An 11,410-nucleotide genomic window follows, 5' to 3' on the forward strand; every position below is an offset into this window, starting at 1 on the left:
TATAACCACACTATATTGAGAGTGGCATGTGTGTATGTATATAGGGGGACTGGCAGAAGTCTGACATCTCAGTACTTGGAGGCTGATGCAGGGGGATTGCCATATGTTTTTATTTTCCAAGACTGGATTTCTCTGTTTAGATCAAGCTGTCCTGGAACTCAGAGATCTGCCTTCCTTTCTACTGCATGCTGGGATTAAAGACGTGATCGTCGTTATCGCCCACAGAGACTGTGATGGTGCGAGGCTAGCTTGAGCACACAGTGAAACAAAAATAGAGGAGATAGCTCAAGAGTTAAGAGTATGTATAGCAAGCTAGGCGTCGTGGTGCATGCCTTTAATCCCTGAACTTGGGAGACAGAGGCAAGCAGGATCTCAGAGTTTAATGAGATCCTGTCTTGAAAACACTAAAAAATAAATAAATGAATAAATAAGTAAAAGTGTATGCAGCTCTTCCAGAGGATCCGAGCAGCTCACAGCTCTCGCTTTGGTTTCAGTGCAGAGACTCTGCACTTCCATGCACACGTCCAATCAAAGACATACACATCTGGGTCAGGGCTTTACCCGAGCCCCTGGCATCCACATAGCCAAGGAGTCTTCAATGTTTGGGTGGAAAGTTCCACTACAAGTCCCGCCCCCAGTTGCCTCAGTCCAGACTCCACCTCCAAGGAAGCCAGCTAAACGGTGGCCCCTCCTCAGAGATGCTCAAGACCACCCCGGGTATTTAAAGTGTACCAGAGAATGAACAGGTGGTCTCCGCGGGCTTCCTTCCCATGTCCTTCCCTGGCTGGGCTGGAAGGCCACCCTGAGTGCTGTCATCCAGTAAACCTGGGCCTTTTCTAATTCGGTTTGATTTGGTCTGATTTGGATTAATGTGTCGGTGGAGAGGTTTTATCGGGACTTTTCAATACATAAAATTAAAAGTTAAAGGCAAATCTTTAAAGAGGGACCATGTATAAAATAAGAGTGGTCAGGGGGGCTGGAGAGAAGGTGCAGCGGTTAAGAGCACTCGCTGTTCTTCCAGAGGTCCTGAGTTCAATTCCCAGCACCCACATGGTGGCTCTTGACCATCTACAACGGGATCTGATGCCCTCTTCTGACACGCAGGTGTACATGCGGGGTACTCATACATAAAATTAAATAAAGTTTAAAAAAATTAAAAAATACATATATAGCGGCCAAAATAGATTGGTCAGTGGTTAAGCGCACAGAAAACGGGTTGTGCCTGTGTGCCAGCACTTCCGAGGAGGTTCAGTTAAAGACTCTCATTTAAATAAAAACCAAGTGTTGGCATACTCGGGAGGCAGAGGCAGGCGGATCTGCGGTGTCCACAGACCGAGTTCCAGGATACGCTCCAAAGCTGCAGACAAAACAGCCTAGCGGCTCCAGGTAGCGGAGATTCAGAGCCGCGACGCGGGGCGCTGCACCACGTGACCGGCCCGGACCACGTGTCCGCCTCAGTCTGTCAGACTGACTTCCGGCCTTCGTTACGCCTCCGAGGTCAGATTTTCCAACAACCTGGTTGTGCCCGCCTCCATGTGACATCACTTCCGTCTCGTACACCAGCCGGCACTCAGGCGCACGCGCAGAACGCGATCACGGAGCAATGGGTTCCTCCTGCGCAGGCGTCAAGGGCCTGAGGGCGGGGCCTGGCCGCGCCGCGGTGCGCAGGCGCAGCCGACGGTGGGTCGGGGCTTCGGTCGACTGAGAGGTGAGTCGGGGGTCTCCGCCGCGCCCCGGGGCCGTGGGGGTCCGTGGCTCTGGATGCGCAGCGCTCGGGAGATCCTAAGACAAAGGGGGTTCGGGCTTCGAACTTCTGCGCCCCGCCGGTCACGTGAGCGGGCGGCAGTGGAGAAACTGAGTCAGGCGGCGTCCACCGTAGCGCTTTCTCAGGAAGAGGCCGGCGTTTAGGTGTGGGGGCCACCTCAGCATCCTCGGGGTTCCCTCGGGGCCAGGATGTCATCCCAGCTTCGCCGCTCGCCACGCTGGTGACCTTGCTCAGCCTCAGTTTCCCCTCATAGACAGCGGACGCCTTCACTGCTGTCCGCGCGGGCGGTATTGGTGCTCGACGCTCGCTGGGGTGAGTGAGGGTGGGGGCGTGCCTGCCGGGCTCGCCCGCTCTGAGCAGCGGTAAGGCAGTGCTGCTGCCACACTTACCGTCGCGTCAGCGCTGTGAAGGCTGAGGCAGGAGGATCGGCGTGAGTTCCTGCCAGCCAGGACTGTATACTTTCACTCAAAGACACGGAAACGACAACCAAAAACCGTCGCGCCGAAGACTAGTACAGCTGCTTGCTCCAAAACCTATGATCCGGTTTTGCATTTGAGGGAGTGAGGCAGTCGTATCACTGCGAGTTCAGGTCCAGCCTGGGCTACCTAGAGACTTTCAAGGCCCAGCCTGGACTACGCAAGAAGTTATGTGGACCACAATGTGAGACCAGCTCAGTTTGTTGGGCAGTGTTTATGTATCCCTGGCTGTCCTAGACCTCAGTGAGTGGACAAGGCTGGCCTCGGATTCCCGCCTCTGCCCGGGATTAAAGTGTACTGCCACACCTGGTATCATAATTCATTTTGAAAAGGATGTTAACGTAGCCAGTAGTTTAGGTGTAAACAGGGTTTGCTGGCTGTCCTCCCAGCATGTGGGAGGCTGAGGCAGGGGGATGGGAGTGATACTCAAGGCCAGCTTGGGCTATGTAGTGAGTTCCTCCTCTCTCAGAAACCAGACGGGGCAGCCCACACCTTTGCCTTTATTCCCAGTATTCGGGAGGCAGAGGCAGGTGGATCTCTGAGTCTGAGGCCAGCCTGGGCTACACTGAGAGACCGTGCCTTGGAAAACCAAACCAAACAAGAAAATGAAATGGCAGCAGCAACAGCGAAACCAAAACAAGTCCCTGAAATGGTTGTAAATGTCCTTGTCTGTCACTTGCAGGGGCCTGCCGACCAGTCGCCCTTGACGGGTCCCCATCGGGTAATCCGCTTTGCTCAGTTCTTGTCTGTGATTATTTGTTTGAGCGATCTTCCCTCTCCCTGGCCATTCTTGTCCCCAAGAACCCTGGGCAGTGTCTGGGGACTCTTGTGATTGCTGTCACCGCAGGGTCTGACCTCTGCACTGAGAAGAGGGCAGGCACCTTGTACAAATGAACGATGCTCCTGCTGGGCTGGGGAAACAGCTCTGTGAGTGATGGGTTTGTGCTCTGAGTTCGAGTCCCTACACCCCCATGTAAAAAGCCACAAGTGATGATAATCTTGTCCTCTTGGTCCAGGAGGCCAGAGACGGGCAGATTCTCTGGGCCCTCTTGCCTGTCTTTCAGTCCTGTGTTCCAGGCTAGCCTTGAATTCACAGAGATCCTCCTGCCTCTGTCTCCCAAGTGCTGGGATTAAAGGTGAGCACCATCACTGCCCAGTTAGACGCTGTTTCTAAAGAACGAGGTGGTAGCTGGAGGAAGGACATGCTAGGTTGACGGTGTATGAACACACGCTCACACACATGCATGCGTGAGCATGCTAATGATGAAGCATGCCTATGATTCCAGCTCTCAGGCGGCAGACCCTGGAGGATTGCCTTAAATTTGAGGCCAGCCTGGCTACATAGTTAGCGCTAGTGTTAAAACCCTAGTCCGGTCGCTCCTCACCACTGAGGCCTCTGCGCAGATTACGTGGGTCCCAAGATTGTGTGTGCACTCAGTTTTGCAAGGTAAAGGATTTCCCACTGGACTCTGTATCCTGGACCGGCTCCATTAGCTGAGCTGTGTTCAAGCCCTTCCTGTAGTTCTGTTTTGAAACGGGGTTTCCCTCACCCCAGGCCCCTCACCAGACCCGAGAAGTTGCCACACTGACCTTTGGCTTGTGGACTTGTTGGGGCGGGGAGGACTTTAGCCCAGGATAGCTTTCTATTCTGGCAGTGTCCTGCAGCCTGCTATATGCTGGGTGACAGACAACTTGAGTTGAGGCCTGGCCTGGCTGGAGTTGGAGGACAAGCCTTGCCTGTCCAGAGTGTTTCCAGGGATCCTGTAGTGCACACTGTGCGTGCAAGTTAGCACATGAAAGTTCTGACCCTGCCAAGGTCTTTTTTTTTAAATATTTATTTATTTATTATGTATACAATATTCTGTCTGTGTCTATGCCATTACAGATGGTTGTGAGCCACCATGTGGTTGCCGGGAATTGAACTCAGGACCTTTGGAAGAGCAGGCAATGCTCTTAACCTCTGAGCCATCTCTCCAGCCCCCCTTTTTTTGTTTTTTTTGTTTTTGTTTTTGTTTTTTTTGTTTCTCTGAGCCATCTCTCCAGCCCCCTTTTTTTTGTTTTTTTTTTGTTTTTTTTTTTTTTCAAGACAGGGTTTCTCTGTGGTTTTGGAGCCTATCCTGGAACTAGCTCTTGTAGACCAGGCTGGTCTCGAACTCACAGAGATCTGCCCGCCTCTGCCTCCAAAGTGCTGAGATTAAAGGCGTGTGCCACTACTGCCCGGCCCTGCCAAGGTCTTGAGCCAAGCATTTATCATGGTGCTTCCTGGCAGGGAGCGTGACTCCGGCTGGTTACTTCCCACTCACATCACAAACCCGCCACCCTGCCAGAGTCCTGCTCAGTGTTTCTTGGTCCTCGTGTGGGAGTCAGCTCTACATTTTCATATTTTTATATTTGAAACAGGAGTTCAGATAGCCCAGGCTGCCCTCAGACTGTAGGAGAATGTCCTTGATCCTGATCTTCCTGCCTCCACCTCCTAAGTGCTGGGGGGATGGGAGTGTGCCACGTGCTCTACTCTGTTTATTGTTTTTCATTGTTTTAAAGATTGGTTTTTAATTGTGTACATATTTATGGGTGTGTGCACATGCATGCAGTGCCCATGGAGGCCAGAAGAGGGCATCAGATCATCTGTAGCTGGGGTTCAGGCCCCTGTGAGTGGCTTATCTGGGTGCTGAGAACTGACCATCCGTAACACTGCTCCTATGCGGTGTTGTCCCTGCCACCTGCATTGTTCTTTGAGGATGGAGCCCAGCTGGCTTTGAACTTATAGCAGCCTCCTGCAATCTTGCGTATGCTGGGATCACAACCCTGGCTCTGTTATGTTTCTTTTTCTTTTTTAAAAGCTTTATTTATTATGTATACAACATTTTGCCTCCATGTATGCCCGCACACCAGAAGGGGTCACCAGATCTCATTACAGATGGTTGTGAGCCACCATGGGGTTGCTGGGAATTGGAGTCAGGACCTCTGGAAGAGCAGCCAGTGCTCTTAACCTCTGAGTCATCTTTCCAGCCCCTCTGTTAGGTTTCTATTGGATTGCATGGCTTGGAGATAGGCCCTCCCTCTCAGGTTGCCGCCTTGTGTGGATGGCGCCTGGAGCTCTGGCCTAGAAGACAGCTGACAACTGTCCAGAGTGCTCTGGGGTGCACAGCCCAAGATGAGGTCCGAGGCTACCTCAGGTTTGGGGTGCGGGTAGAACTTGTAGGTGCAGACCTACGGGGCGGGGACTGCCCTTGAGTTTTGGGAAGTTTGGGATGCACAGCAGCCGTGCTAGCAGGGCCTGCCTGACGCCTAGACAGTGCTCATGTGTGCTGCGACGTCTGCTTGCTTTGCAGGTGAGCACGGCTGTGCTTCTGGGAGCTGCTGTGGGTAGTGAGGTTGGGCAGGGCCTGTGTAGGGCTCAGAGGTGACACCCTTCATTTTGTCCTGGACAGGAACGTAGGTAAGGGGGGGACGCTAGTGAGCTCTGCTATGCTGGGTGTGGGTTTAGTTCATTTGAGACGGTCTTACTGGCTGGTCTGGAACTTGCCGTATGGATGAGGCTAACTGCAAGGCTTTGCCATCTTCTTTCCTTGAAGCAGTGTACCCCGACCCTGGGGTTAGCTTGGTGGCCAGCAATACCCAGCCATCCTCCTGTCTCCACTCATGCCCTGGCACCAGGTAACCCACACATATGACCACAACCAGCCATTAGGTAGGTGCCGGGCATCTGAACTCAGGTCCTTCCTCTTGTTCAGCAGGTGCTATTACCCACTCAGCCACCCTAGGTTTGGTTTTGGTTTTTTTGGTTTTTTTTGTTTTGTTTGTTTGTTTTTTGAGAAAGGGTTTCTCTGTGGCTTTGGAGCCTGTCCTGGAACTAGCTCTGTAGACCAGGCTGGTCTTGAACTCACAGAGATCCGCCTGCCTCTGCCTCCCGAGTGCTGGGATTAAAGGCGTGCGCCACCACCGCCCGGCTCACCCTAGGTTTGGGTTTGGTTCTGAGATGAAGAGGTGAGCGGGCATGGCGATGTGCACGGGTGTGTTGGTCCTGGGCGAGCTGGGTCTGGTGCTGCACACTCATAGTGTTGTTGCTGTGGGGGAGAGTGGTGTGGAGACGGCACTTAGAGCACCCTGGGACTGTCCTGGATGGTGGGCAGGTATACTCAACGTTCACTGTTTCAGAGAAATGGGCCTTTGAGAGCCTTGTCCCCCAGCCAGAACCTTCCCCAACCTTCCACGCTGCAGAGGAAGGCCAATGGCTGTGGGGAGGGAATTCGTGGTCTAAAGCGACCTTGACTCTCAGCTGGGTGGGGTGGGGGCTTGTTTGTCAGGACTGGTACTGAGTGACAAGAATATTCAACATTCCAGGCAGCCATCACTGAGGGACTAAGGCAGACACTGCTGCTCCTCTTGGTGACAGGTCCATGTTGTCACAGAGCTGTCTTCTAATCCAGTCATCTTGTATTATGGAGACACCTGTTCTTTGTGGGGCCATCCTGGTCTCCACCCACTCCACTCCAGGAGGTCACCCTGGAGCAGGCAGGCTCGTGCAGAGGCCACATGCCACGTCTTCCTCAGTGACTTCTGCAACCCTGCCAGTGCACTCCAGAGATCCCTGTCCCACCCCAGCCCTGCAGTACCATGCTCAGCTTTTCACGTGGACGTTGGGAATTTGAACTCGGGTCCTCACGTTTGCGGAGCAGCAAACACTGCACCCACGGTGCCATCTCCCAGCTGTAGTTTACAATTCTGGGCACATGTGAGCGCTGTGGAGGAGTCAGCTCAGGAGTCAGGCCTCTCTTTCCTCCGTGTGGGCCCAGAGATGGAACTTAGTTTACCAGCTTGGTGACAAACTCCGCTACTAAGCCAGTTTGCTTACCCCTGGTCCTGTTTTATTCATTTGTTTGTTTTGTGTTTGTATTTCTTGGTTTTTTTAAAGGCAGGCTTTCCCTGGGTAGCCTGGCTGTCCTGGAACTCGCTCTGTAGGCCAGGCTGGCCTTGAACTCTCTCTGCCTCCCGAGTCTGGGGTTAAAAGCTTGCTTCACCCTTCACTTATCTGTTGAGTCAGAGTCTCGTCACAGCCCAGGCCAGCATGGAATGTGCGGCCCTCAGACCTCAGCTCCAGAGTGCTAGGACCGGAAGTGGCTTTCCCGTGCCTGACAGGCAGGCATGGAGTGGGTGTGTGGATTCCAGGCTCCCCTTGGGACAAGCCAGAGGTCCTGCTCGGCCTTAGCTTTCTGCCGTGCACAGCCTACCGCTGTCATTTGGTCCCTGGTTTGTGTCCCTAGTGGCCCATTTGTCCTTAGAGTCAGACCCTAAGCCTAGGTCTGAGCCGGCTGTGTTAAACACAGCGACCTCTCTCCCCTGGTGCTGGTAAGAGGAGAAAGGGTCCTTTTCAGGTGAGGGGACGTCCCAGAGCCTGGATGGCTTCTTCTGAGACGGGGCGACTATTGCCGGCTTTGTATATGCTAGGCAAGAGCTTGGAGCTGATCAGAACCCCTGCGGAGTTTAAAGGTGTGTGTGTCCCCATCCATCCCTCCAGCAGAGGGGATCAGATCATCTCCCCAGCCCCCATATTTATTTAGTTATCTTGAAACAGAGACTCCTTGTTGGCTATGGCTGGCCTCTGCCTCCTCAGTGCTGGGAATAATAGTGTGAGCCATGACTTTCAATCCCTGACCTCTGGTCTACTCAGACTGATCTTGAACACGTCATTCTCCTGCCTCAGCCACAGGGGTACCAGGATCACAGGCTAGTGGTCTCTGCCCTAAATCTTTTCCTGAATCAGGACCCACTTTGGCCTCACTTTAACCTGGTCACCTCTACAAAGACCCTGTCTTCAAAGGCAGTCAGTCATACTTGGGCTCCGGGGTTCAGGGGTCTGTGTAGAGGTGAAGGGGAAAGTGTATCTGCTTGTGGGTTCTGTGGCCCCGGTGCCAGCCTGGGAGCAGGCCCCCCACCGTGCTGTTTTCACTCCTCAGTCTTCAATCCAGATTGACCCTGCCCCTCTCAGATCATAGTCTGAGGCTGCCTTCTAGAATGTTCATGGCAAAGTGCCAATCACTGTGGTGCAGCCAGCATGTGTGTCCTCAGGCCAGGGTGTCTGTGTCCAGCAGGCATGTGTGGAGTGCTTGGCCAGTGGCCAGCACCCACCACTGCTAAGAGCACCCCCTGTGTCGGGTGTCAGGATGAAGGTCATGGCAGAAGGGACCAGTGTATGCTGGGGGAGGGAAGGTTGGCCGGCCCTGCCCTTGTGGTCGTGGTGAGTGGAGAAGAGAGATGGCATAGAAAGTTCATGGGTGCCAGTCAGGCATGGCCAGCAGTGGCTTCTCAGGCAGGAGCTGCCCAGCCTGTTGAGACGGGCAGGCACAGGGCTCCTAGGTACAAGGGACACCTTGTGAGCCTGCAGAGGGATGTGTCCTACACTGCCTCCTCCATTCCAGGATCTGGGTCCTCCCTTCTTATGCACCACCAGGCCTGCTGGTGCCACTTTGAGTGACACAGGAGGAAACTGAGGCTCGGGATACTGAGCTGGTCCCTGGGGGCCTCACAGTGCTATCAGTCTGGGTCTGTGTAGAGGGATCGTGACATTGGGACAAGTGTGGGCCCTGCTCTGCCGAGGACTGTCCGTGGTGGTGCAGTGGCTGTGAGGTTTCTGTCTACCCCACTTGACAGGTGTAGGAACTGAGAGATCAGCAGGGCAACCAGCTCATTGGCTTTGAGAGTCACATGGCCTTTCCATTACTTGCAGGGCTATCATGTGATCATACGCCAAGTGCCAGACTCTAGCCAGCTTCTGTCCTAGACTGGAGACCACAAGTCTGAACTTTGATGGCAGAGCCTCATGCCCCAGCTATCTTCCTTCCTGCCCTCCTCACCTCTGGGCTGCTGTTGTCCTGGTCTCTCTGCTTGTAGCCCTGTCATGTGGTGTCTGCTGTGGTGCCACACCCTCTTTGAGGGTTTCTGTCAGTGCTTCCTGTGCTCACGGCTCCCTACCCCGGGGGACTGAGCTCATTACTGCCTCCAAAGATTCCCTGGGCTGAAGTAGCCCCAAGGTGGTCAGGAATGCCCCATCCCGCGGTCCCTCTGGTGTTCAGAGATGTCCTGGTGTCACTGTGCAGTGTCACCAGGTGTCTTGGGGACTGGGACGGGTAAGCTGAAGCACCTGCCAAGCTCTGGGTGTGTATGGGTGGTAAAGGAACTAGACACCTCACCCTGGGCCCCAGAAAACAGCTGTGCTCACCTGACCCCGGAAGGGGCTGTGAAAAGAGTGCCCAGAGATGACACTTGCCCTGGGCTTGCTCTCCATCCATCCCCAGCACTGTCCTGTGAGACAGTCGTTTCCGTGTGGCTCCATGCCATGGTGTCACCAACTGTGACTAGGACTGGCTGGTGATCTCAAGCAGCTCTGGTAGTGGTCGGCTGCCAGGTCTCCACCCCCAGTCCCACATCCTACACTTTGTCCCCACAGGTCTGAGCAGGCAGCGTCACCTCAATAGCCTCAAGATGGACAACAGGAAGCGCCTGGCGTATGCCATCATCCAGTTCCTACATGGCCAGCTGCGGCATGGCGGGCTCTCGCCTGATGCCCAGGAGAGCCTAGAGGGTAGGTGTGGCTGATGCCCTGCCAGCCTCTGTCCAGAGCCATAATACCCCCACCTGTCAACCACAGAAGCGGGAGGTAGCCAGCAAGCATACCCGGCCTGGGCATCTGTTCCCTTCCATGGCTCATAAGGGGAGTGGCAGGTGCCCAGCACCCCACTGGTGCCCAGGGTTCCCTTTGCTGTTCCTTGTGACTGTGCCCTAATCATCTCCCTGCTGGCAGCTGAGGTTCAGCCCCTAGTATGGCTGTCCTTACTGTGCCTCCCAGATGCCAGCATCCAGCATCCTTCCCTCTGCTTCCCCGGTACCATATGTCTTGTAGAGGACAGTGGTTCCGGGCAGTTTCCGTGACTGCTGGGCTCCTGTGTGGACCTCCTCGCCTTCCTCATTGTGTGGCACTGTTCCTGGGGAGATGTGACCAGTGTTTGTCCACTTGAGACAGGGAGTGATAAGCCAAATACAGACACCACCATAGCCCAGCTTGTAAGCCAGTGAGGTCACTTACAGGAGCAGAAATGACTCAGACAGCTGTGTCACCGGAGCTCACCCCAGCATGGGTGACAGCTCCCCAGTTGTGGCCCAGAGTGTCCTTTCCTGAGGAGCCCAGCCTGCTGCACCGGTCTGCTCCACAGCAGGGGTCCCACCCTGGGGAGACACGCACTGTTCCCAGAGGGCCTGCCGGGGACGGTCAGGCCAAGCCTTAGCACTGGGACCCCACAGAGGACGTGAGGTCACCCACCTTAGGCCTCCTGTGTGTGCCTCCTGCTGTCAGGCGAGCGTGTCTGAGGCCGACTGAAGGTTACTGAGAAGATAGGTATAGGTGGTTGGGGTTTTCGGATTTATGTTTGAAGACACGTGAGTGCTGGACAGGGGCTCAGGGGGTAGAACATGCAACTTAGCTTGTCTGAAGTCCCGGGTTCAAACCAGGTGTGCTGGTGCACACCTGTTACCAGAACTCGGTGTGGGGCTGGAAGCGAGAGGGCAGCCTGAACTAACTACCTGTAGGCCCCGGCCCATGCCCGGTAGCCCTACACTCCAGGGGCCAGCTCATCTACCCTCCCATACAGTTGCCATCCAGTGTCTGGAGACAGCCTTTGGGGTGACAATGGAGGACAGTGACCTAGCTCTCCCCCAGACCCTGCCAGAGATATTTGAAGCAGCTGCTGCCAGCAAGGTGAGCCCAGGCTTCCCCTGATGGCAGTATGTGGGCATTTGGTACTTTACCCAGGTCACCCGGCCTTCTGAGCTGGGTAGCATCCTGCAAGGGCAGGTTTAGTTAGACACAGTGGGATTGTTTTCCCCCTAGCAGGAGACGCCACAGGACCCGAGGGACCCTGACAGGACACCACCCTCTGAGGAGGACTCCGCTGAGGCAGAGCGCCTCAAAACTGAAGGTAAGAGAGACAGATATCTCATGGGAGCCTCTGCAAGGTGCCGGAGGGAGTGGTCAGTGGGAGGGGCAGGGGCACGGGCATGTTAAAAGTGCCTGTGTGGACTGGAGGGACAGTGCAGCCTGTGTGGACTGGAGGGACGGTGCAGCCTGTGTGGGCTGGAGGGACGGTGCAGCCTGTGTGGGCTGGAGGGACGGTGC

General features: G+C 54.8%; 1 protein-coding gene across 2 annotated transcripts in view; it reads left to right on the top strand.

Annotated features, from left to right (window-relative positions):
* Nucleotides 1-1,644: 1,644 nt before the first annotated feature.
* Nucleotides 1,645-11,410, top strand: part of Sgta (small glutamine rich tetratricopeptide repeat containing alpha) — a 16,874-nt gene continuing 7,108 nt past the window's right edge. Inside the window, exons 1-4 of one of the 2 annotated variants that reach the window (XM_005359012.2) lie at nucleotides 1,645-1,708; nucleotides 9,689-9,823; nucleotides 10,887-10,993; nucleotides 11,126-11,213. In XM_005359012.2, the coding sequence (XP_005359069.1) occupies nucleotides 9,724-9,823; nucleotides 10,887-10,993; nucleotides 11,126-11,213 (295 nt within the window). In that variant the 5' untranslated portion in view covers nucleotides 1,645-1,708; nucleotides 9,689-9,723. The remainder of the gene's footprint in view (nucleotides 1,709-9,688; nucleotides 9,824-10,886; nucleotides 10,994-11,125; nucleotides 11,214-11,410) is intronic. The other variant, XM_026785106.1, reaches the window with a different exon arrangement.

This window comes from Microtus ochrogaster, linkage group LG1 (genome assembly GCF_000317375.1).
Source record: "Microtus ochrogaster isolate Prairie Vole_2 linkage group LG1, MicOch1.0, whole genome shotgun sequence".
Classification (NCBI taxonomy): domain Eukaryota; kingdom Metazoa; phylum Chordata; class Mammalia; order Rodentia; family Cricetidae; genus Microtus; species Microtus ochrogaster.